General features: G+C 44.3%; 1 protein-coding gene across 9 annotated transcripts in view; it reads left to right on the forward strand.

The window, feature by feature from the left end:
• The window catches only part of PLCL2 (phospholipase C like 2), a 375,002-nt gene that overhangs the window by 165,165 nt on the left and 185,011 nt on the right, over window positions 1–24,826 (forward strand). For 8 of the 9 annotated variants that reach the window (XM_029589255.1, XM_029589251.1, XM_029589258.1 and 5 more), the window contains one exon: window positions 17,383–19,863. In XM_029589255.1, the coding sequence (XP_029445115.1) occupies window positions 17,434–19,863 (2,430 nt within the window). In that variant the 5' untranslated portion in view covers window positions 17,383–17,433. Of the gene's footprint in view, window positions 1–15,843; window positions 16,061–17,382; window positions 19,864–24,826 lie in introns of all 9 variants that reach the window. The other variant, XM_029589256.1, reaches the window with a different exon arrangement.

Below are 24,826 nucleotides of genomic sequence, written 5' to 3' on the forward strand. Positions count from 1 at the left end.
TATGCATGATATAGATTTGCATATGTTGGAGACCCAGGGTATGCAAATCTATTTCATGCATATTCATTGTGGCAAACCTGAAAACCCGACTGGTTAGGTGTGCCTCCAGGAGAGGGTTGGGAAACACTGCTCCAAGCAAGCTTCCTTCGCTGACCCAAGAGACTGTGCTTTTTTGATTGTAGCACCCACTTCATGGAACTCGCTTCCAGTGGAATTAGTTTTTTCAGATAAAACATTTCTTTTTAAGCAAAATTAATTTTGAATAATTCTTGTCTCTGCCAATGTTGGCATGAGTTTTCTGATCAGGTAGATTGTACTATGGAGCCCTAACTAATGGACAACTAATTTTTAGGCCTTAATATAACAGCATGGATCATTTGTTCAAACTGGTGTGTGTGTTTTCTTTATACATGTCTTAAATTGCTAATGCCTTAGCTATAAGCATTTTTTTAATAAAGATAATGATATTAAGTTTCATAGAAGCTTTTGTCTTGCTACATTGGTACTTCCATAAAAAACTGCTGTTTACCCCTTTGTTTCCCCTTTACTATACTATAAGTTTAGAAATAGTTATGTCTTAACACATGGTTGCAAAACTTTCTTAGTTATTGTGGCTCTAATCTGTTTAACAGTTAGGAATTGCATTACAGTTTCCTACTAGCTTTCTGAATATTTCTAAATCGTTTCTATATTGAGTATATAGCTTATTGTGGCTGGTTGAGCAGTGTAGTTACTGAAAGAAAATGAGTGAAAAAAAATCATGAAAGGCTTGGACGTTGCTTTTAACATGAGAATGTGTGAAATCGATCACATTTATGAGGAAAGTTTTATATTTTAGACAGTGCAAACAAAATACCCTTTTCTTGGCTGTTGCTTTTTATTTAAATTGGTTTTACTTTTAGATCTCATTTTCTTTTATCTATACTTTTCTTTTTTAATTATTGTATTACTATTGTGACTTATGTATGATTGTTTCTTGCTCAAGGATTTTGTTTAATATTGAGCTTGTCAAAATGTATTTACATTTGTCTTGTATTTTTACACATTCTAGAATAAATACCTTTGACCTTCGTATTGTGACAATTCCCCCAGTTTTGAAAAATCTGGTGCGTTTTGATTGTGTATGTTAAATTGTAACCCCCTATTAATGCAATTGGAGGTGTGAGTAATAGATTCTTAAATATATAAACATTTTATTTATTGCAAAGATTTATTACTTTCACTCCTACTGGAGTAATCAGAGTAAGGTGCAGGGTTATTCTCAGAGTACAGAACAAAACCCACCAGAGATGTAGTGAACAGTCCATGCCATAGAACAGCTACCTACAAATGGCAAGAGACAGAACCAAGAAATTGACATTTTATTGCTAATGGATTCAAATGGCAGATACCTAGAAGGGGAGGAGCCTCTTCCCAGGAAAGAAGGTGCTGAAAATCAAATGCACAAACATAGAAAGAGCAAAGCAAGACACAGGCATCAGAATGGGAGACGGGGGGGTTAGAAGGGCCATGATACCTCCAAAATTTCAGCACTGATGTTGCCTCTATTTCGTCCCACTTGCTCCAGAGGAGCATATTTCCTTTGTCCTTCCCCTGCACCCTGGAAAAAAGAAGACATTGGTGACAGTGGATGCTGCAGTCTACCCCGTCACAGACTCATATCATTTTGAAACAAAAGAAAGAGCTCTTCCTTCATGTTCTGTGTTCTCCCGCCTCCCTGCTGAGGCCTCAGTGATTCAATCAAACTGCTTAAGCCCCGCCCTGAGGAGATAGGGATGACATGACAGAGGAGCTCTTCCTTTTGTTTCAAAATGATATGAACCCAGGGGCAGGGAAGGACTGAACTGGGGATCGTTGCGGGTTTGTGGAGGAAATGATCCAGGATGAATGAGGGGTTTGTGGGGGTGGAGAGAGTGAACTGGGAAAAACAAGGTGTTGGGGGAAGGGGGTGAACTGGGGAAAGTGAGAGATTGGGAGAGGAGAGAGTGAGGAGTTACTTTCCTCCTCTCCCCCTGCAACTGGGGTTTGTTGGGTAGGGAGGGGAAATACCAGGGTGAATAGGGGAGCAGGCTGCTCCCCCCCCCCCTCTTCCCCCTTGCCATTTCCCCACCTTTCTTCCCCATCCATCTATTCTCCCTTCATTCTCTCTCCTTATTCCCAGTCTCTCTCCACCCTTGCTCCCTTTGGCCTGCCTCATTATCCTTCCTTTCCCTTTGGCCTTCTCTTCACCTTCTCTTTCAGCCCCTTCTCCCCTCTTGCTCGTTATTCTTCCTCCAGCACCCAACCCCTCCTTAACCATACTCATATACCTACCCCAACCTCCAACAAGAAAAATAGCAAAGGCTCTCCAAGACCAATGTATTATCTTATGGCTGCAAAGCCTTTGTTCTTATAGGCAGGCCTGTCTTCCTGGTCCCCAGACCTCTCCTCTTTCTTTTCTACCTCCTCTTCAACCCTTGCCCATTTCCCTTCAGCATCCCACCTATATTCCCATTCTCCTCCTACTTCAGCATCCCACCTCTCTCCCAGCTCCTTCTCCCCTCTTCATCACTATCTCTCCACATCCCTCCCACGTCTTCACTTCCTCTTGCTTTTTCCCCTTGTTCTATCCCCATCCCTCTCCTCTCTTCTCCCTGTTCCTACCCACCTCCTCTTGCTCTCTTCTTCCCGCTTCCACTCCTCCTTCTGTTACTCTCTTGACCTTCTGCCTCCAGTTCTACTCAGCTCCCATAAAAAAAACAAAACAAAACGAAACAAAGGCTCAGTGGCTTCAACATACCATATTTTGTGGGCACTGCCGAGCCTTTGTGCTTTTTGTGTACCTCTTGGTACTTAATCATCTTCTTGCCATAAAGTAGATCTTCTCTCCATACAGTACAGAATAGTTAATTTAGTACTGACATTTCTATTAGTAATGCTGTGTTTTTCTCTTTACCATTATGCCTTTTTTTTATTTAAATTTTATTGCAAAATACTCAATACAAATAAAAAAAATCTTAGAAAAAAAAATATTTTTAACATCTGACACATCCTTTCTCAACATTCACCCCCACCCCTTTCCACCTCCCCCTTCCCCTTCTGTCCTGCTCAGGATAAGTCCTGGGATTTCTTTGTGTTCAAATGGCTGCCACACTTTATAAAAGCTAGACATCATGTCCCTTTTAATTGTTGTAAGCATAGACATAGGTCTGAAGTAGTTCTTTTCCAATGAACTGTGATCTCACACCTAGCCTGCTATAAGAATCTGCAAAATTAGCTTATTAGTTATTAAATAATAAAGTGCACTGAATCTTTGTACATAAGCTTTCCCTTGCTTAACTTCTTCCTCCTGATTCTTTCTACTGCAGATGATCATAACTAGACCAACCACATTCACCATGAACACCTTCCACATTCCAGTTCTCAAATACTCTAACTTCTCCACCAAAATTATGAGAACTAAGCTTAACACCTCATGCTATAATTCACTCATTCCAGTTATGACCTCTCCAATCACTCAAATGATAGGATTAATGACGTTCTCAATCTTACTTCTGAACACACAATCCCTACTAAAAAAGACCACTCTATTAGGTGATATACTTACTGATGAGTCCCCTGACATATGTGCAATCACAGAGACCTGGCTAAAAAGCACAGATGTTTCCATAATAAATCAACTACCAACAGACGTATACAATATATTCTCTATTCCAAGACCTAAAAAGAAAGGAGGTGGACTTCTAGCTGCAAAAAAAGAAATACAATTTCACTCTGCAACCCACCCTCACCTCTTCACAAGATTGAGATTGGTCTCTTTAAATCAAAAGAGCTACAAATTTGTCTAATCTATTGCCCCCCCCCCCCCCCCCCCCCCCCGACATACTGGAAAAAAATCCTTCACCTCTTACTGAATATATTACCAAACACATTGACATCAATATACCTGCTATCATCCTAGGAGATCTAAACCTCCACTTTGACCGCTCCCCACTTACACCAGCATGTGAAGCCACACTTTCGACACTAAATGCCCTTGGATTTAAACAAGTAGTTTCGGGCCCCACACACAAGACAGGACACACTCTGGATATTATTTTCCCGAACTCTCTCTTACGCACTAACCACCCCCAATGCACCCCCATACCTTGGTCTGACCACTACCGAGTCGACATACGCTGCACATTCAACTGCAACCCCCACACGCCACTCACTAAGAAAAGAACCATCAATTTCAGAAAAAAATGCAAAACTGAAGACATCATTGATGCGCTTACAGAATATCTCCATAAACTAGACCTCTTTGATGCCAACTCAGCCTGTTCCTCCTGGCATCTACTTACCAGCAACATTGCAAATCGACTCTGCCCTCTACTAACGAAAGAGATCTGTTCTGAGAAGAAAGATAAAAAACCCTGGTACACTGCAGACCTTAGAATGATGAAAATTGAACTCCGCAAACTGGAAAAGAAATGCCGTAGAAACCAAGATCTAGCACAACTACAAAAATACAAATTGCTTCTCCACCAGTATCGTAAAACTACAGATGAAGCCAAGAAAAACTATTACACAGCAAGAATACATCAATACCAGTTCAACCCACATGCCCTCTTCCAATATGTCTCTAGTATAATTACCCCACCTATAAACATCAACCCAGACCACGAGGATGAAAACAAATGTTAGAAGCTAGCTACCTACTTCCACGACAAGGTTGCTAATATCATGGCTCGCTTTACTACTCCCTCTCCACCAGTATCCCTACGGACCACTAACACTATGATCACCTCAGCCACTCTCTCAAATTTCGAAACAGCAGCATCAAAAATCGAAGGGATCCTCAAAAAAATCAAACCAGCCATGCACCAATTGACATCATGCCAACAAAAACACTACTCTCCATTCCTACAAGGATTGCCTCTCCCATCACTGACATTATCAACAAATCTATATCGTCTGGTATTTTTCCAACGCAACTCAAGCATGCAATTATAAAGCCTACACTCAAAAAATCTGACCTGGATCCCTCAGAACCTGCCAACTATAGTCCAGTCTCGAACCTCCCTTTCTTGTCTAAAATCATGGAGAAAGTCATCAACAAGCAACTCACAGCCTTTCTAGACGAAAATCGATAACTCTTCCCATCACAATATGGCTTCCGTAAGAACCATAGTACAGAAACCCTTCTAGTGTCACTCTCAGATTCAATACTAAAAACCCTAGATACTGGTCACTCTTACTTACTGGCTCTTCTTGATATTTCTTCTGCATTTGACACTGTCAACCACAATACCCTCCTTTCCCGCATCTCATAAATTGGCATTACAGGCACTGCCCTATGCTGGCTCCAATCATTTCTGATGGACAGGACATACAGTGTCAAAATACTGCCATGTTTCGAAACCCAGAAAACTAGCTCAAGGTGTTCCACAAGGATCCTCTCTTTCATCTACACTTTTCAACATATACCTATCTCCTCTCTGTCAACTACTGGTGAAACTGGATCTCCCACATTTCATATATGCAGATGATGTACAGATCCTCATCCCCATCAACGATTCCCTACCTAATGCTCTAAAAATCTGGGATACAGCTCTGGTGGAAATAAAAAAAACTTCTTACTGAAAACTTCCTAGCAATAAACACAACCAAGACAGAGCTCCTCATTATCACATCACACAATAACATCGCCTCTAACCCTACTCTACATCCACCATCGGACCCTCTCAATTTACAGCAAGTCCGCAGCCTTGGCGTTATCATCGACAATCAATTCTCATTAAAGAAATTCATCACAGCTACAATCAAAAACGGATTCTTCAAGCTACAAACTCTAAAAAGGATCAAACTGCTTCTACATCCACATGACTTCCGGACAGTGTTACAAGCTACAATATTGTCAAAACTGGATTACTGCAATGCCATACTACTAGGTCTCCCTAAAAACACTATACAACCATTACAGATGCTACAAAACGCTGCAGCACGCTTACTCACTAATACTCACCGCCATGAACACATTACACCAGCTCTCATGTTCCTTCACTGGCTTCCGGTAGCATCTAGAATTATATTCAAAGTTCTCACCCTCATTCATAAGTTGATTTATAACCAAGATATGCAATGGTTTTCCGATCATTTTATCTTCCACACATCAAAGAGACCAGTAAGAAAAATGCACCAAGCCAAACTCGCTGCTTCTTCACTTAAACACATCAAACACATTTCTACAAGAGATCGTTCATTCACTATGGCGGGAACCAACATCTGGAACAAAATGCCCACAGACCTGCGTCTAGAAGCCTGCCATAAGAAATTCAAGCAGAACCTCAAAACCTGGCTGTTCGAACAAGCTTACTCTCAATAATCATTTCTTTTGCAGATATACCAATTACTTGTTCCTGTTTTCTCTGATCCAATGCCACTCGCCTATTTATTTTTTTCTTTCGCTACTAAATTTTACTTGATCGGGCTCTTACCTCCCACTTATTATTAGACTCTCCATTAACTATGGAATATGATTACCATTAGTTTAATTGTTATTTGTTCTTAATATTTGTTCTTAATTTTGTTCTCAATTTGTTCTTAATTTATTATGTACACCTTATTTCATATTGACTGTAAAGCTTGTTGCTGATTGTTTATTGTAAACCAAGGTGATGTTATTAACGTGCCGCGGTATATAAAAAATTACGAAATAAATAAATAAAATAAAAATAGTTAGATTTGTGGTAATTTCCACTGGAAAATTAAATTAAAACATTTTAGGATCTAAAGTTATGGTAATAGATACCATTTGCTGTATAATTCTTTGCACCTCTGTCCAGAAATTAAGAATAGCCTCACAGTCCAATCATATATGACCCATTGTTGAGCTCATCCTCTCCATGTCTCGAGGAACTAGTCTCCACAGGCGGGAGCCTTGGATGATGTTGCCTCCCCTCCTGCTTGTTAGCCTGGCAATGTAATCTCCCTGGGAGATATGGTGAGCAGAGCCTGGGCAAGCAGGCTGCTGCACTTTGGTACCATGCCCATGAACAGAAGACATGCACAGCTGTGACCAGTGAACTGTTCGTCTGCCGTAATCGATGTTGGGACCGCTTCGGGGACAGAGCCCATCTTCACGTACCATAGTCCCCTTGATGCCATCAAGCTCCAGCGTTAACCTGGCTGCGTTGAGGTGTGTGACTGCCCATGATGCCAAGGAGGCCTTCGGTGCTGTTGTCACTGGTGGGACTGGAGTCTCGCTACACAGGTTATGGCATTGAGGCCTTGATGCCCTCTGTGCCGTGATGCAGCACATTTGATGCCATGGTGCCCTCTACACACTCGATGCCATGGTGCCTTGCATGCACTCGATGGCACAGTGCCCTTGATGTACTCTATGCCTCTGTGCCTTTGGGGCATTTCACCCCTCAGCCCAGTGCACTTGCCACGGTCAGTGCCTTCTGTGCTCTCATTGCCTTGGTACCCTCACTGCACTCACCGATGCCTCCCATTACTGCCTCGACTACGTTGAGCCCCACCAACCAGACACTAGATTCATCATTGAGTGACATTTTCACCACTATGGCTATAGACTGCCAGGCCTCTTACGTATCGAGAGCAGGGGTCACCACCTATTCCAGGCACCATGGTGTGCTGGTGCATCTGTACGCAGTGTGTCGATGCCCTCAGGGCTCCTGGGTGGTGCCCACTACAGAGCACTGCAAAGCGCAGAACTCCCCTTCGCCAGCGATCCCAGCGTTGGTGGCCCCGCCAAGATGTGCACACCATCAATATTAATGGACGCTGGCGAGGCTCTCGTCAGCCGTAATGCTTGTGAGGCCATCGAGCTTGCAGCATTGACACCACTGGATGAATTGATGAGCTGAGTGAAATTGCTGAGGGCACTAGAGGTTGTCACTACTTTTTGATATCAATGATCTGTTGGGGGGGGGCTGCAGGGCCTTTCCCTGCAGACACCCATGGCTTCTTTGGTCCATACCTTCGGGCATCTGGGCCCCTGGACAATCGAAGTCTGTGGGCACCTGTGGCACCAGGAATAACTATTTACAGACAAAATGCTTATAGATCACAGGACATGTCCGCAGTCCTCCATAAGCATCTGCACTCACCAGGGACTTTGCTGCTATTGTTCGCTGTGGGTCTCGCAGGTGAGCCGGTTCTGCCGCAGTTTCAATGGCCCACCTCCTGGAGTGTTCTCCGGTACTAAAGGGAGTAATGCCATAGCCCACCACCCTACACCATGCCTTACCCAGAGTGCCAGTGGTGCTGGGGATGCCATCATTATACAATCCTCTCCACTCTGCTGGAATTATTGTGGCTTTGACGCTCAGCTTGCGCAGTTGGGACAGATTAGGCATCTGTTCCAATGCCTGGGTTGCTGCCAGACAGCATTTTTGCTGGCTGTGCAGGCCTCAGCCACGCTAGAGTTCTGCCATCTTTCAGCATAGTTTCAATCTCTGCGTCAGTCCGTACCCCATAGTGCTGAGGAGCACTGACAGGGGAGCTGTCATTACATACTCTGTACTTGGTCATGGGGTAGTGTGTAGCCACTGACTCAGGTATGTGGTTCTCTGTCCTCGCTGTGGTGTGGGATTTTTCCCACAAGCTCGGTGCTCAGGATCATGGGTGTGCCACCATTCATGGATGGGTTTCCATGACATGAGTCCGCCCAGCGTGCTTTCACAGCAGGGGGCTTCCAGTTGCCCTCTGCCACCTGGGCGTTGAGGTGTGTGTGTGGATTGTTCCCTCCAGGTGGTCACAACAGTTACTTCCACAGCCACAGGGCTGGCCTAGGCCTGCATTCCTGGTCGGATTCTGAGGTGAGTGGACATCACGAGAGTGGCTCCAGCATCCTCTCCTTTCTCAGCAGAAGCATATGTCTTCACCTTCTATCGTGTTCTTGTGGAACATTCCCTGGGGCTCTGTCCCTGATAAATGTTTTTCTCTGATCTGGAGGCCCGAGTCTCTAAATCAGCATGTCTCCTTGGAGGACAGGGCTCAGGAGTGGCATCGGCGGTCATTGGACCATCTTCAGCTGGGGCCCCTCTGGGAATTGCAGCGGCAACCTCCCCTATCTGAGGCTGGCTGCCAATCGGTGGGTTGGTAGTGTTGGTGCCTCAGTGATCAGTGATTGTGCCTCAACTCTCCTTTAGTGGGTTACTAGGCCCTGATCCCGCTGCTTCCCTCTCCCCTCTGGAAGAGGAGACTCGACTGAATTCCAAGGCAACCCTTTCAAGTTCTCCTCTCGACGCCCAACTAAGGGCACTGCTCTGACTGGCATCAGCCCCAAGAATAGTCAAGAGTACCACTCTCCTTTGGGCGCTTTAAGACGCGGCAGGCCTATCCATAAGGGAACCTGTCCAGTGCTGCTTCCCGGTGACTCTCCAGGTTTCCCCTGTTCGGGAGTCACTTTGGAATCTGCTGGACTCTGTGAGTGTCTTCCATAAGAATCACTGTTATCAGTCATTTTTGCCCTCGGAACCTTCCTCTGTGAGGAAAGTTTCAGTCCATCATCTGGGCGATTGAGCCTTTCACTCTATTGCCATGTCCATGGCTGAGGGAGTTGGGAGCTGAGTACCCCGCAACAGAGGCACTGCCCTTTGCTCGCAGTAAGAACATGAGAACATGCCATACTGGTCAGACCAAGGGTCCATCTAGCCCAGCATCCTGTTTCCAACAGTGGCCAATCCAGGCCATAAGAACCTGGCAAGTATCCAAAAACTAAGTCTATTCCATGCTACTGTTGCTAGTAATAGCAGTGGCTATTCTCTAAGTCAACTTAATGGCAGGTAATGGACTTCTCCTCCAAGAACTTATCCAATCCATTTTTAAACACAGCTACACTAACTGCACTAACCACATCCTCTGGCAATAATTTCCAGAGTTTGTGTGTTGAGTGAAAAAGAACTTTCTCCGATTAGTTTTAAATGTGCCACATGCTAACATCATGGAGTGCCCCCTAGTCTTTCTATTTTCCGAAAGAGTAAATAACTGATTCACATTAACCCATTCTAGACCTCTTAAGTCAGGTCACCAGAGGCAGGCAGAGCTCCGGAGTCTCAATGCATGGATGAGACGATGGTGCTAGGAAGAGGGATTCAGTTTTGTTAGGAACTGGGGAACCTTTTGGGGAAGGGGGAGTCTCTTCCGAAGGGATGGGCTCCACCTTAACCAGGGTGGAACCAGACTGCTGGCGCTAACCTTTAAAAAGGAGATAGAGCAGCTTTTAAACTAGAACAAAGGGGAAAGCCGACAGTCGCTCAGCAGCGCATGGTTCGGAGAGAGGTATCTTTAAAGGATACTAATGATGCATTAGAATTAGGGCATCCCAACAGGGAGGTTCCAATAATTAAAGTAGTCCAAGTGCCTGTAACTAAAAACTCACCTGAGCTAAAAAATTCTAACTTATCTCTATAAATTAAAAAGCAGAATGAAAACACAAACAAAAAACAAACTTTGAAATGTCTGTATGCTAATGCCAGAAGTCTAAGAAGTAAGATGGGAGAATTAGAGTGTATAACAGTGAATGATGATATAGACTTAATTGGCATCTCAGAGACATGGTGGAAGGAGGATAACCAATGGGACAGTGCTAAACCGGGGTACAAATTATATCGCAATGACAGGAGCACCTGGGAGGAGGTGTGGCACTTTATGTCCGGGATGGCATAGAGTCCAACAGGATAAACATCCTGCATGAGACTAAATACAAAATTGAATCTTTATGGGTAGAAATCCCTTGTGTGTCGGGGAAGACTATAGTGATAGGGGTATACTACCATCCACCTGGTCAAGATGCTGAGACGGACAGTGAAATACTAAGAGAAATTAAGGAAGCTAACCAAATTGGTAGTGCAGTAATAATGGGAGACTTCAATTACCACTAAAAAGACGTCATGCAACTGTAATTTTTCTTGGTCAATGTGCTATTATTTATAGGACCATCATAACACCTGCGGGCATACCAGCATATTTTAGCTTAAGGTCTTGCCACTTCAGGTCATGTTTAATCATTGGCCCAAGTCCTTTATTCTTTTTTGCATATTTTTAGTATTTTTAATATTTTTGTAAAAATCTGTATCGGGGTGATACCTTCCTTGGCGTGGCTCAAACTTTCAAAGAAACGTGGTTATTTAAAGTCCAGTCCGCGCGTTTCGCATCGCTGCTTCAGGGACTGTAACAAAACACTTCGCTTCTGTATTTAATGACTGACAGGAATATTACTGCCCCGTTACTTATTTACTTGCTTTCCGTTTACTTGCTTTCTGCAAAGGACAAATACCTTCGTTATTCAGCAAAACTTGCAGCACATAAAATTAAAATGTTTGGCACATATCTGGGCGAAGCTGAATGAAAACAGTGAACTCACCCGACCTTGCCGCCGTTTCCTCTTACCGGCGTCTGAGCAAGGTTGCCGCGAGAATACCGCTGATTATATGTGATTTGTTATGTTACAGCTGTGTGAAATCAGCGCGTTTCAGCTGTGTGAGTGATGTTCACATGAAATGGACAATTACAATGAAAAATTACAGTTGCATGACGTCTTTTTAGCGAGAATTGTGTTCGTTGTGTTTTGAACATAACTGTTGATATTGTGTGTAGACTTCAGTTACCCCAATATTGACTGGGTAAATGTATCATCTGGACACGCTAGAGAGATAACGTTCCTGGATGGAATAAATGATAGCTTTATGGAGCAATTGGTTCAGGAACTAATGAGAGAGGGAGCAATTTTAGACCTAATTCTCAGTGGAGCACGGACTTGGTGAGAGAGGTAACAGTGGTGGGGCCGCTTCGCAATAGTGATCATAATATGATCAAATTTGATTTAATGACTGGAAGAGGAACCGTGTGCAAATCCAAGGCTCTCGTGCTAAACTTTCAAAAGGGAAGCTTTGATAAAATGAGAAAAATTATTAGAAAAAAACTGAAAGGAGCAGCTACAAAAGTAAAAAATGTCCAAGAGGCGTGGTCATTGTTAAAAAAAATACCATTCTAGAAGCACAGTCCAGATGTATTCCACACATTAAGAAAGGTGGAAAGAAGGCAAAACGATTACCGGCATGGTTAAAAGGGGAGGTGAAAGAAGCTATTTTAGCCAAAAGATCTTCATTCAAAAATTGGAAGAAGGATCCAACAGAAGAAAATAGGATAAAGCATAAACATTGGCAAGTTAAATGTAAGACATTGATAAGACAGGCTAAGAGAGAATTTGAAAAGAAGTTGGCTGTAGAGGCAAAAACTCACAGTAAAAACATTTTTAAATATATCCGAAGCAGAAAGCCTGTGAGGGAGTCAGTTGGACCGTTAGATGATCGAGGGGTTAAAGGGGCACTTAGAGAAGATAAGGCCATCGCAGAAAGATTAAATGATTTCTTTGCTTCGGTGTTTACTGAAGAGGATGTTGGGGAGGTACCCGTAATGGAGAAGGTTTTCATGGGTAATGATTCAGATGGACTGAATCAAATCACGGTGAACCTAGAAGATGTGGTACGCCTGATTGACAAACTGAAGAGTAGTAGATCACCTGGACCGGATGGTATACACCCCAGAGTACTGAAGGAACTAAAAAATGAAATTTCAGACCTATTAGTAAAAATTTGTAACTTATCATTAAAATCATCCATTGTACCTGAAGACTGGAGGATAGCAAATGTAACCCCAATATTTAAAAAGGGCTCCAGGGGCGATCCAGGAAACTACAGACCGGTTAGCCTGACTTCAGTGCCAGGAAAAATAGTGGAAAGTGTTCTAAACATCAAAATCACAGAACATATAGAAAGACATGGTTTAATGGAACAAAGTCAGCATGGCTTTACCCAGGGCAAGTCTTGCCTCACAAATCTGCTTCACTTTTTTGAAGGAGTTAATAAACATGTGGATAAAGGTGAACCGGTAGATATAGTATACTTAGATTTTCAGAAGGCGTTTGACAAAGTTCCTCATGAGAGGCTTCTAGGAAAGTAAAAAGTCATGGGATAGGTGGCGATGTCCTTTCGTGGATTGCAAACTGGCTAAAAGACAGGAAACAGAGAGTAGGATTAAATGGGCAATTTTCTCAGTGGAAGGGAGTGGTCAGTGGAGTGCCTCAGGGATCTGTATTGGGACCCTTACTGTTCAATATATTTATAAATGATCTGGAAAGAAATACGACGAGTGAGATAATCATATTTGCAGATGACACAAAATTGTTCAGAGTAGTTAAATCACAAGCAGATTGTGATAAATTGCAGGAAGACCTTGTGAGACTGGAAAATTGGGCATCCAAATGGCAGATGAAATTTAATGTGGATAAGTGCAAGGTGATGCATATAGGGAAAAATAACCCATGCTATAATTACACAATGTTGGGTTCCATATTAGGTGCTACAACCCAAGAAAGAGATCTAGGTGTCATAGTGGATAACACATTGAAATCGTCAGTTCAGTGTGCTGCGGCAGTCAAAAAAGCAAACAGAATGTTGGGAATTATTAGAAAGGGAATGGTGAATAAAACGGAAAATGTCATAATGCCTCTGTATCGCTCCATGGTGAGACCGCACCTTGAATACTGTGTACAATTCTGGTCGCCGCATCTCAAAAAAGATATAATTGCGATGGAGAAGGTACAGAGAAGGGCTACCAAAATGATAAGGGGAATGGAACAACTCCCCTATGAGGAAAGACTAAAGAGGTTAGGACTTTTCAGCTTGGAGAAGAGACGACTGAGGGGGGATATGATAGAGGTGTTTAAAATCATGAGAGGTCTAGAACGGGTACATGTGAATCGGTTATTTACTCTTTCGGATAGTAGAAAGACTAGGGGGCACTCCATGAAGTTAGCATGGGGCACATTTAAAACTAATCGGAGAAAGTTCTTTTTTACTCAACGCACAATTAAACTCTGGAATTTGTTGCCAGAGAATGTGGTTCGTGCAGTTAGTATAGCTGTGTTTAAAAAAGGATTGGATAAGTTCTTGGAGGAGAAGTCCATTACCTGCTATTAAGTTCACTTAGAGAATAGCCACTGCCATTAGCAATGGTAACATAGAATAGACTTAGTTTTTGGGTACTTGCCAGGTTCTTATGGCCTGGATTGGCCACTGTTGGAAACAGGATGCTGGGCTTGATGGACCCTTGGTCTGACCCAGTATGGCATTTTCTTATGTTCTTATGTTCCCGTGTTTCTCAACTCTCACTTTTGCCCCGAAGGCGCCTGGACTACCAGTGGCTAGATGCACCATCTCCAGCTGGATAGCACAGTGCATCAAGTTCTGTTACTACAAACAGAAAGTACAGCTACATTATGTTCCCAAAGCTCATCAAGTTAGAGCAGTGGCGGCCTCATTGGCACATCTTAAAAATGTACAACCCATAGACATTTGTAAGGCAGCTACATACCTTCACATCTCACTACTGCCTTGATCAACTAGCAGCCACTGATGCGAAGAAAGGGCATGCAATCCTGCAATCTCTATCCTCTTGTACACGGTGACTGCCACACTGTTCATGATCACGTTCAAACATATATAACATAAACAACTTGATCGGGATCTTGGGACTCCCATGACAGCATGGCTAATTCAGCCCTGCTATCGACTGGAAAAAGCAAGTTTCCGTAGATAGCAGGATGAATTAGCCATGCTGACCCACCCTCCTCCCTGACAGTCACCGTCTTTTCGACTACACTACAGCTTAATCACAGACTGAGGAGAATCTGTTACTTTCCTGCGCGGGAACACATGCGCAGCCACAGAGAGCTAAAATCTAAATCTCTGCTTGGTAAAGCTCCGCCTCCCGAACCTGATTGACAGATCCCATGACAGCATGGCTAACTCATCCTGCTATCTACGGAAACACCTTTTACTGTAAGCAAACTTGCTTTTACTAAAAGAAGAAAACCTGATCAAAGATTTAATTAATACCATTGCATTTCCACATGCATTTTTCCTGTCATTGTTTTATTGCATTTATTTATTTACTTAATCATTTTTATATACCGACTTTTCATGCAAGCATATCAAATCGGTTTACAGTAGTTAGAAATTAATCAAAATTATTTACATTTCCAAAGAAAGAAGTAAATACATTATTTCATAATATAATTAACATAGCAAACTAAATAGTATGCTAAATAATCAAAATTTAAACACTTAGAGAGGTAGTATAGTTGGGGTAGAGATAGTATAATAAAAATATACATTACCTTGGTATTAAATCAGAAGTGTAAGATAATTATGCTAACAGCTCTTGGTAGGCTTGTTTAAAAAGCCAAGTTTTAATCCCCTTTTTAAATAATTTGATGTCGGCTTCTAGTCATAATTCCTGCGGGATGGAGTTCCATAGAAGGGGTCCAACAATAGAGATCTTTCTCTTACATTATTTAGGTGGGCAATTTTGGGGGAAGGAATTGGTAGCATCCCTGTTTCGGTTAATCTGGTGGTTCTTGAGGGTGTGTGGAAGTGAAGTGAAGAGGTTAGCCATTCAATTTTTTCATTGTAGAGGATTTTGTGTATTAGTGATAAGATTTTATGCGGGGCCCTGTATTTGACCGGCAGCCAGTGAAGTTCTTTTAATATTGGGGTGATGTCAGATCTTCTAGTACCTGTCAAGTTCTGTACTGGCCTACAAGACCTATGAAAGATGAGGGAAATCACTGTAAAGTCACTGTAAAGTGGTGTTACATGAGGGTTTAAGCAAGGTGTTTTTATAGCTAAAAAATAAGCATTTCAGGATGTGGTTGTGGTGGTGCTAAGAGACTATTTTATGGTAGAAACTTTGTGCAGTATTCACTGCTACAAAAGAAGAAATTTGTGTGACAGTGTTGCGGTTTCCACTGCTTCCCCTCTATCCGCTTTGCCCTGCGCTTACTTCCAGTGGTGGAAACGCCGCTCCTGCGGCTCGGCCGGTCTCTTGGGGCGTCCGCCATTTCCGGCCCATCTTCCTGCCGCCATGCGCGCGCGTGAGGACGCGCACTATGGGCGCACAGCCGCCGGAAGTCTGGCCCCGCCTGGACTAACGACGCCACGCCCCAAGCCTGATTTAACCAGCGTTCGGATACCGTCTCATTGCCTTGCAACGAGGTTCACTACTGGTTAGTAGTTCTGAGTTGCGCTACGATTGTTCCACGTTCCTGACTTGACTTCTGCTTGGTCCTGACTCCGCTTCTGCTCGCCGCCAGCCTCCGACTTCAGCCTGTGCCTGACCCCGCTTCTGCCTGCTGCCAGCCTTTGACCTGGATCCGTCCACGTTCCTGCTCACAGCTTGCTCCAGTTCTCAGCACGCTACAGACTCCGTTCCTGCTCAGTCTGTTCCAGTTCTCAGCACGCTACAGACTCCGTTCCTGCTCACAGTCTGTTCCAGTTCACAGCACGCTGCAGACTTCGTTCCTGCTCACAGTCTGTTCCAGTTTACAGCACGCTACAGACTCCGTTCCTGCTCACAGCTTGCTCCAGTTCTCAGCACGCTACAGACTCCGTTCCTGCTCACAGTCTGTTCCAGGTCACAGCACGCTACAGACTCTGTTCCTGCTACAGCTTGCTCCAGTTCACGGCTTGCTACTGACTTTGTTCCTGCTCACAGCCTGCTCCAGTACACGTCCGACCCAGCCAGTCTTAGGCTATAGTGTTCCTATTGGACTATCTTATCAGACTCTCTGCCCAGGCCTTCTCCACCTATAGAGACTCAGACTGTCCTCCTAAGTCCCAAGGTTCCAGGACTCTATGGGCTCCTCCTGGGGCGTTCCTGGTTCCCGGGTGAATACCTCGGCCTGTGGCTCCGCCTCCCGACCTACCCTATCCTTGGGGTAGATCGGCCCAAGGGTTCACTTCCGGACTGCAGCTTCCCAGACTGCAACAGACAGTATATCAAAATTGTATAGCTAACTTAGCTGGATGTAGAATGATTTAAATAAGCATTTTTTCTAATTTATCTATGCAATATTTTACTTATCTCCTAGGAGGTGGAGGGAATGACTTACAAGCAGTTCAAAACTGTTCATGTCACCAAAAAACATGTTACATTTTTTGCAGTTTGATACAAAGCGATTTTTACCCTCATAGTGCCACTTGGGAATGTAAAATTCTGAAACAGGGGTGTACCTTGTTTCAGAAAGGCCAACTAATTGTCTCTTTCCAGATGCTTTTGGTGTTTAGGAAGTACTATGTTTCCTTAAAGAATATATATAATGGGGCTCTACTGCATACAGTTGTGAAATATGAATTGGGATTAGATATATTAAATGTGATAGCTAAATATAACCCTGAGCATGATGGAGAAATTGCATTAACTCTTGAGTCTTTCATTTTTATTTTAGCCTTTTTATTAATGGAGAGACTTTATTTTTTTGTATTAAAAAAATTTTCCTTTAAATAAATAGGAACTATCTAATGTATTGTCTTTTCTACTTTGTTACAGGATGGCACCAAACAAAAAAGAGAGCGAAAAAAAACTGTATCGTTTAGTAGCATGCCAACAGAAAAGAAGATCAGCAGTGCAAGTGACTGTATTAATTCAATGGTTGAAGGCTCTGAACTAAAAAAAGTGCGATCTAATTCTAGAGTTTATCATAGATACTTCCTTTTAGATGCTGACATGCAGTCACTCCGATGGGAGCCTTCAAAAAAAGATTCTGAAAAAGCAAAAATTGATATTAAATCTGTTAAAGAAGTAAGAACGGGAAAAAATACAGATATATTTCGCAGCAACGGAATTTATGATCAGATATCTGAAGATTGTGCATTTTCTATTATATATGGAGATAACTATGACTCATTAGATCTTGTTGCTAACTCTGCAGATGTTGCCAACATTTGGGTTATAGGATTACGATACCTGATTTCTTACGGGAAGCATACTCTGGATATGATAGAAAGTTGCCAGGATAACATGCGAACTTCATGGATTTCACAAATGTTCAGTGAAGCTGATGAAAATAATTTTGGACATATAGCCTTATGTACAGCTGTACAGTTTATAAAAGCCTTAAACCCTGGTTTAAAACATAATAAAATAGAGCTGAAGTTCAAAGAATTGCATAAATCGAAGGATAAAATTGGCACTGAAGTCACACAGGAGGAGTTTATTGAAGTTTTCCAAGAACTCTGTACTAGGCCAGAGATATATTTCTTGTTGGTTCAATTTTCAAGCAATAAGGAATTTTTAGATGCTAAGGATCTTATGATGTTTTTAGAAGCAGAACAGGGCATGGCACATGTCACTGAAGAGATAAGTCTTGATATTATCCACAGATATGAGCCATCAAAAGAAGGCCAGGAAAAGGGCTGGCTTTCCCTAGATGGCTTTACAAATTATTTAATTTCATCAGACTGTTACATATTTGATCCAGAACATAAAATGGTTTGTCAGGACATGAAACAACCGTTATCCCACTATTACATAAATGCATCCCACAATACTTACCTGATAGAAGACCAATTCCGAGGTCCATCTGATATCACAGGATATATTCGTGCACTTAAAATGGGTTGCCGAAGTGTTGAATTAGATGTATGGGATGGTCCAGACAATGAACCTGTAATTTATACTGGTCATACTATGACATCACAAATAGTCTTCCGCAGTGTAATTGACATAATTAACAAATATGCATTTTTTGCTTCAGAGTTTCCACTGATTTTGTGCTTAGAGAATCACTGTTCAATTAAACAGCAGAAAGTTATGGTTCAGCACATGAAGAAAATTTTAGGCGATAAGCTATATACAACACCTCCAAACATAGAAGATACCTATCTTCCCTCTCCTGATTTTCTAAAATGGAAAATATTACTTAAGGCAAAAAAACTTTCCACAAATTGTGGACTAGAGGGGGATGTTACAGATGAAGATGAAGGAATAGAAATGTCACAAAGAATGGGGAAAGAGAGTGGAGAGTTGCAACCTGTAATAGTAAAACAAATTCAACTTTGCAAAGAACTTTCAGATTTGGTAAGCATTTGTAAATCTGTTCAGTTCACAGAGTTTCAAGTTTCATTTCAGAATCAGAAATACTGGGAAATGTGTTCATTTAATGAAGTGGTTGCTAATAAATATGCTAATGAAAACCCAGGGGACTTTGTAAATTATAACAAGCGTTTTCTTGCCAGGGTTTTTCCCAGTCCAATGAGGATTGATTCTAGTAACATGAATCCTCAGGATTTTTGGAAGTGTGGGTGCCAAATAGTGGCAATGAACTTTCAGACACCTGGATTGATGATGGACCTTAATATTGGTTGGTTTCGACAGAATGGTAACTGTGGATATGTTCTTCGACCTGCCATCATGCGAGAAGAAGTTTCTTTCTTTAGTGCAAATACAAAAGATTCTGTCCCTGGAGTTTCGCCTCAACTTCTTCATGTTAAAATCATTAGTGGGCAAAACTTTCCTAAACCTAAGGGTTCTGGAGCCAAAGGTGATATTGTGGATCCCTATGTTTATGTAGAGATTCATGGAATACCTGCAGATTGTGCAGAACAAAGGACAAAAACAGTACACCAAAATGGAGAGAATCCTATTTTCGATGAAAGTTTTGAATTTCAAATTAATTTACCTGAATTGGCCATGGTACGATTTGTGGTGCTAGATGATGATTACATTGGGGATGAGTTTATTGGGCAATATACAATTCCTTTTGAGTGTTTACAAACAGGTTATCGCCATGTTCCACTGCAGTCTTTAACAGGAGACATTTTAGCACATGCTTTTTTATTTGTACATGTGGCTATTACTAACCGAAAAGGTGGAGGGAAACCTCATAAACGTGGCCTTTCGGTGAGAAAAGGAAAGAAGTCCAGGGATTATGCCTGTATGAGAACATTATGGATTAAAACAATAGACGAAGTATTTAAGAATGCCATCCAGCCAATAAGGGAAGCAACAGATTTACGAGAAAATATGCAGGTATGTGTTTTAAAATATAAATGCCAGTTTTTGTATGTTGTATTTTATTGCAATATAACAATGTAGAATATGAATTATGGTGGGGAAGGCATTGATTTTCAGAGTTATAAGTTTTTCTTGGTAAATGGAGTTATATGTATTTCTTGTATGAGTCAATGCAGTTTGTTATAATATATGACCTCATCATTTGGATTGAGTCACTTGCTGCTATTTCCTGTATACACCTTTATTTTGCACTGCATGACTATCAGGGACTCCATATTAAACAACACTTAGGTGGATCACTGGAGTGATCCAACTAAATTCTGATTTCTGAATATTTCTGCCACTTATCCAGCTAAAATTTAGGTAGGTAATACATGGATTGTTCCAGGGCAGAGTTAAGTTAGCTGGATAAGTTATCTGGCTAACTCCAATATTCAGAGTTAGCCAGATAACTTATCCAGTTAATTCCGATTGTGCCATAGAGAAGTCCTAAAGTTAGCTCTATAACGTTTTATCCATGGACAAGAGGATCAATTCAGCCACCCAAGTGGGTGACATCATCTTATGGTGCTGGCACAGGCATGCTTTCTCAGAGCTCAGAAAAGAAAAACCTCATTGTGCAAGCATGGCAGTTCTCACGCACTGGTCTATTAGAATTAGGGAGAGCGTACTAGAACACATCTAGATGTATATGTAGGGATAGAATAGACCCCACTGAAAAGTGAAACACATAGCTTAGGTTGAGACGAAGAAATCTGAACTGCATATGTCTGTGTACTGCATGGTATAAAGGCTTTATTCCCTGCCCCAACTGTTGGGACAGATGGAAAACTGCTAAAAAGCAATATCTGTGTCCCTGTACAATTTTGTCTTCACACCTTGGGGGAGAATTCCTTAAACCTTACACCATCTCTTTGCTGGACAACACTGGGGTTGTACTAATGTTTCTGGGATAAGATAAGGGAAGTAAACCTATGATTTAGTGTAGTGGTATATTTAACTTATGTCTCTCTTTTTCTGCCGTTCTGTACATAAGTGTGTTAACCATAGTTTTGTTTTTACTGTATTAATTTTTTTATATGCATATATACGATAGCCTCTGATGTATTGTGTGGCACTTATATTTTTTGCCAGAACATTTTTGTATTACAATATTGTTTTATAAACTAAATTTTCTATTTCCTAGCGTGTAGCAGATGGACTCAAAACAAATGGGTATAGTGTGCTCGTGCTAGCAGTTGGAGACGGATCTGACGTCAGCACGGGTACATATACCCCCACAGGAAGTGCCGCAAATCAGTAATTTCCGTCTCCAAAGCAGTTTGGAGCTACCTCACGCTCGCTGAGCGTGTTTCCAAACTCTAACAACTACATTCCTAGAAGAAACCTATTGAAGACAAGCCCCGCACTCCTGTGATGATACCAGGCGGTCACTCACCCAGTTGAGTTCCCCCGAGCTGACTTCCGTGGTCCCTCGGAAGCGAGAGCCTCGGTCCGGTGGCCGGTTCGTGGCAGGGACCTAGCCCCCGAGTGAGAAGGGCTCGGGCGCGGCTTGGCCCCTGAGCGAGACGAGTTCGGGCGTGGCCTGGATGCAGCCTCGGTCCCGGCGTGGACTTGGCCCCCAAGCGAGACTGGTTCGGGAGCGGCCTAGAGGCAGCGGGCGCACTTCCTTATGCACGGCGGTGAAGGTACTCACCCCCTGCAGCCGGAAACCGCCCGGGTCGCAGCCGGGAAGCACCAAAGACAAGGTAAGGCGTATATCTTTACTTGGTCTCTGAGGAAGTGTGGATTAGCTGGGCCTGCCTACGAGGCAGCATGCCAAGGAGGTTGCCATTTTGCCTGCCTACTCACCTTCGCTGATAAAGCGAGCGCACGCGATAGGCGCATGTTGTTAGCGCACGCGATAGGTGCACGTTCGCACATTGTAAGCTGCCCGCGTATAGGCTCACGTTTATAAGACGCCCGTGTATAGGCTCACGTTTATAAGACGCCCGTGTATAGGCTCACGTTATAAGACGCCCGTTCTAGACGCATGCTGTTAAGCACTCTTGTTAGGCGCAATTATTGGGCGACACCGAATTTCAGGCGAATGGAGCATAAGAGAGCCCATGCGGTCGCAGGACCGGCACCTCCAGAATCTGGCATGAAAGCTCTAAGCCTCTGCTCAGCATGCAACCTCAGAGCCACACAGAGCGAGGGAGCAGACTCACTCTGTGCCCAATGTGAGGAGGCTATGGGAGTTCCAGGACAGGACCGGCCCCAGCCCAGCAGTTCCTCAGGGAGCACACCGGACTTAGCAGGCACCAGGTCTCTCGGGTTCCCCGGCTGAGAGACCTGGTGCCCCTATGGCCAGATCCAGCTTCGCTTTCCTGGGTGGAATTATTCAAGGGGATTCACGCCTTTGTCCAGATGCAGTCTGCTCCTCGAATGGGTCTTTCCGTCCCGGTGGATCCGGTACCTGGCCCCTCGAGACCTAGGCGCGGCCACTCGCCTCCCAACAGCCCCGATTTATGGGGATTCGGATTGCTCCCTGGATAGTGAGGAGCCCCCCGAGGAGGGTGAACTTCCCTCGGAGATAGAGCCATATCGGACCATGAGGCGCTTCTTTCGGAAAGAGGATCTTTCAGGCCTGGTCTCACAATGCCTATCGGAACTGGCCATTCCGGGCCAGGAGACCCCAGGGGACCCTAAAATGAACCCCCCTGTTAGAGGGCCTGCGCCAACCAGCTCACCATTTTCCCCTCCTACAAGCAGCACAGCAGCTAATCGACCTGGAATGGAAGGCACCGGAGGCCTCATTCAAAGGGGGTCGGGCCTTGGCAGGCATGTACCCTCTGGATCCGGCATCCAAGGAGCTGCTGGCGTGCCCCAAGGTAGACGCCATAGTTAACACAATAGTGAAGCACACTACCATTCCGGTTGAGGGGGGAGCGGCCCTCAAGGATTCGCATGACCGACGCATGGACACCATTCTGAAACAAGCTTTTGAGGTAGCAGCCATGTCCCTACGAATCGCGACCTGCTGCACCGTGGTGACGCGTTCCTGTTTATCACAGGCGAGAAACAACACCCAGGGAGCAGACATGGAATCAGCTCTCGCTTTTCTCACTGACGCAGCCTCCGACCTCGTCCATAAGACAGCCAAGGGAGTGTCGTCCTCAGTGGCAGCCAGGAGACAGCTTTGGCTACGTAATTGGGCGGCCGACTCGTCCTCCAAAACACGACTCACAAGAATGCCCTTTAAGGGTTCCTTACTGTTCGGCAGCGATCTCGAGAACTGGGCTACTAAATGGGGTGCCTCTCCATTACCCCGTCTACCAGAAGACAGGGCGAGGAGGAGCCAGCGTTCTTTTTCTAGACCATCTAGAGGTAGAAATTCTCAGCGCTTCAACCCTTACAGGACTCGCTATCGAGCGCCTCGTTCCCAGGCCAGGAACCAGCCCTTTCGGACTAAGCACCACAAGAAGAGAACCAGCTCGGGTTCCGGCCCCGGCCGCAACCCACAATGACAATCAGCCGACCCATCCGGGGGTAGCAGCCATAGGGGGCAGGCTAACCCTCTTCTACTGCAGGTGGGTCGAGATCACTTCGGACCACTGGGTCCTCGCCATCATCCGAGAAGGTTATTACCTGGATTTCCTTCGGCTTCCGCCGAACAAGTTTGTGGAATCTCCTTGTTCACCGTTCAAGGCAGCAGCACTAGAAGTGACCTTACAGAGGCTCCTGGCCCTAAAAGCCATACTCCCAGTACCTGCAGGAGAGAGAAATTCTGGGCATTATTCCATTTATTTCATAGTACCCAAGAAGGAGGGCACTTTCAGGCCCGTCCTGGACCTCAAGTCAGTCAACCGACACCTACGGTTCCCCAGCTTTCGCATGGAAACTCTGCGGTCTGTCAAGAATTCAGTACAGCCAGGGGAGTTTCTGACATCCCTAGATCTGTTGGAAGCCTATTTGCATATCCCAATCCATCGGGATCACCAGCGCTATTTACGCTTCAAAGTCCTGAATCAATACTTCCAGTTCCGAGCTTTACCCTTCGGGTTAGCCACCGCACCATGGATCTTTACCAAGGTCATAGTAGTAGTAGTGGTGGCGGCACTCAGGAAGGAAGGAATTCTCGTCCACCCCTACCTGGACGATTGGCTGATCGGGGTGAAGTCACCGGAGGAGAGCCACCGGGCAACCAACAGAGTTATAGCTCTTCTGGAAAGCCTCGGATGGGTTGTCAACATAAACAAGAGCTCCCTACAGCCGTCCCAGTCGCTGGAATACCTAGGGGTCCAATTCCACACCCAAGAAGACAAGGTCAGCCTAACCTCCAAGAGAAAGGCAAAACTCCAGTGTCATCTGCAGGTCCTGCTGAGCGCCAGCCGGCCCACAGCTCGGGATTACCTACAGGTCCTCGGCCTTATGGCATCCACTCTGGAGGTGGTGCCATGGGCGCGGGCTCACATGAGACCATTGCAACGCACCCTTCTATCTCGATGGAGCCCACGATCACAGGACTACACCGTACGCCTACCTCTACCGGCCAGAGTGCGGTATCAGCTACGGTGGTGGTTGCAGCCCGGCCACGTGAGCTGGGGGTCAAGAATGTCCTCCCCAACCTGGATCCTGCTCACTACAGATGCCAGCCTGAACGGATGGGGAGCACACTGCGAGGAACTCACCGCCCAAGGGCGGTGGACCAGAGAAGAGTCAAGGTGGAACATCAACCGACTAGAGACACGGGCAGTCAGGCTAGGGTGCCTGCGATTTGCCCACAGACTTCGCGACAGAGCGGTCAGAGTTATGTCAGACAACGCCACCACGGTGGCATACATCAATCGACAGGGCGGAACCAGAAGCCAACAAGTGTCCCTAGAAATAATGCCCCTGATGATTTGGACAGAAGCGAATCTTCAGGACATCTCCGCCGTCCACGTTGCCGGGAAGGACAACATGACGGTAGATTTCCTCAGCAGAGAAAGCCTAA

Source organism: Rhinatrema bivittatum, chromosome 2 (genome assembly GCF_901001135.1).
Source record: "Rhinatrema bivittatum chromosome 2, aRhiBiv1.1, whole genome shotgun sequence".
In the NCBI taxonomy this organism is placed as follows: Eukaryota; Metazoa; Chordata; class Amphibia; order Gymnophiona; family Rhinatrematidae; genus Rhinatrema; species Rhinatrema bivittatum.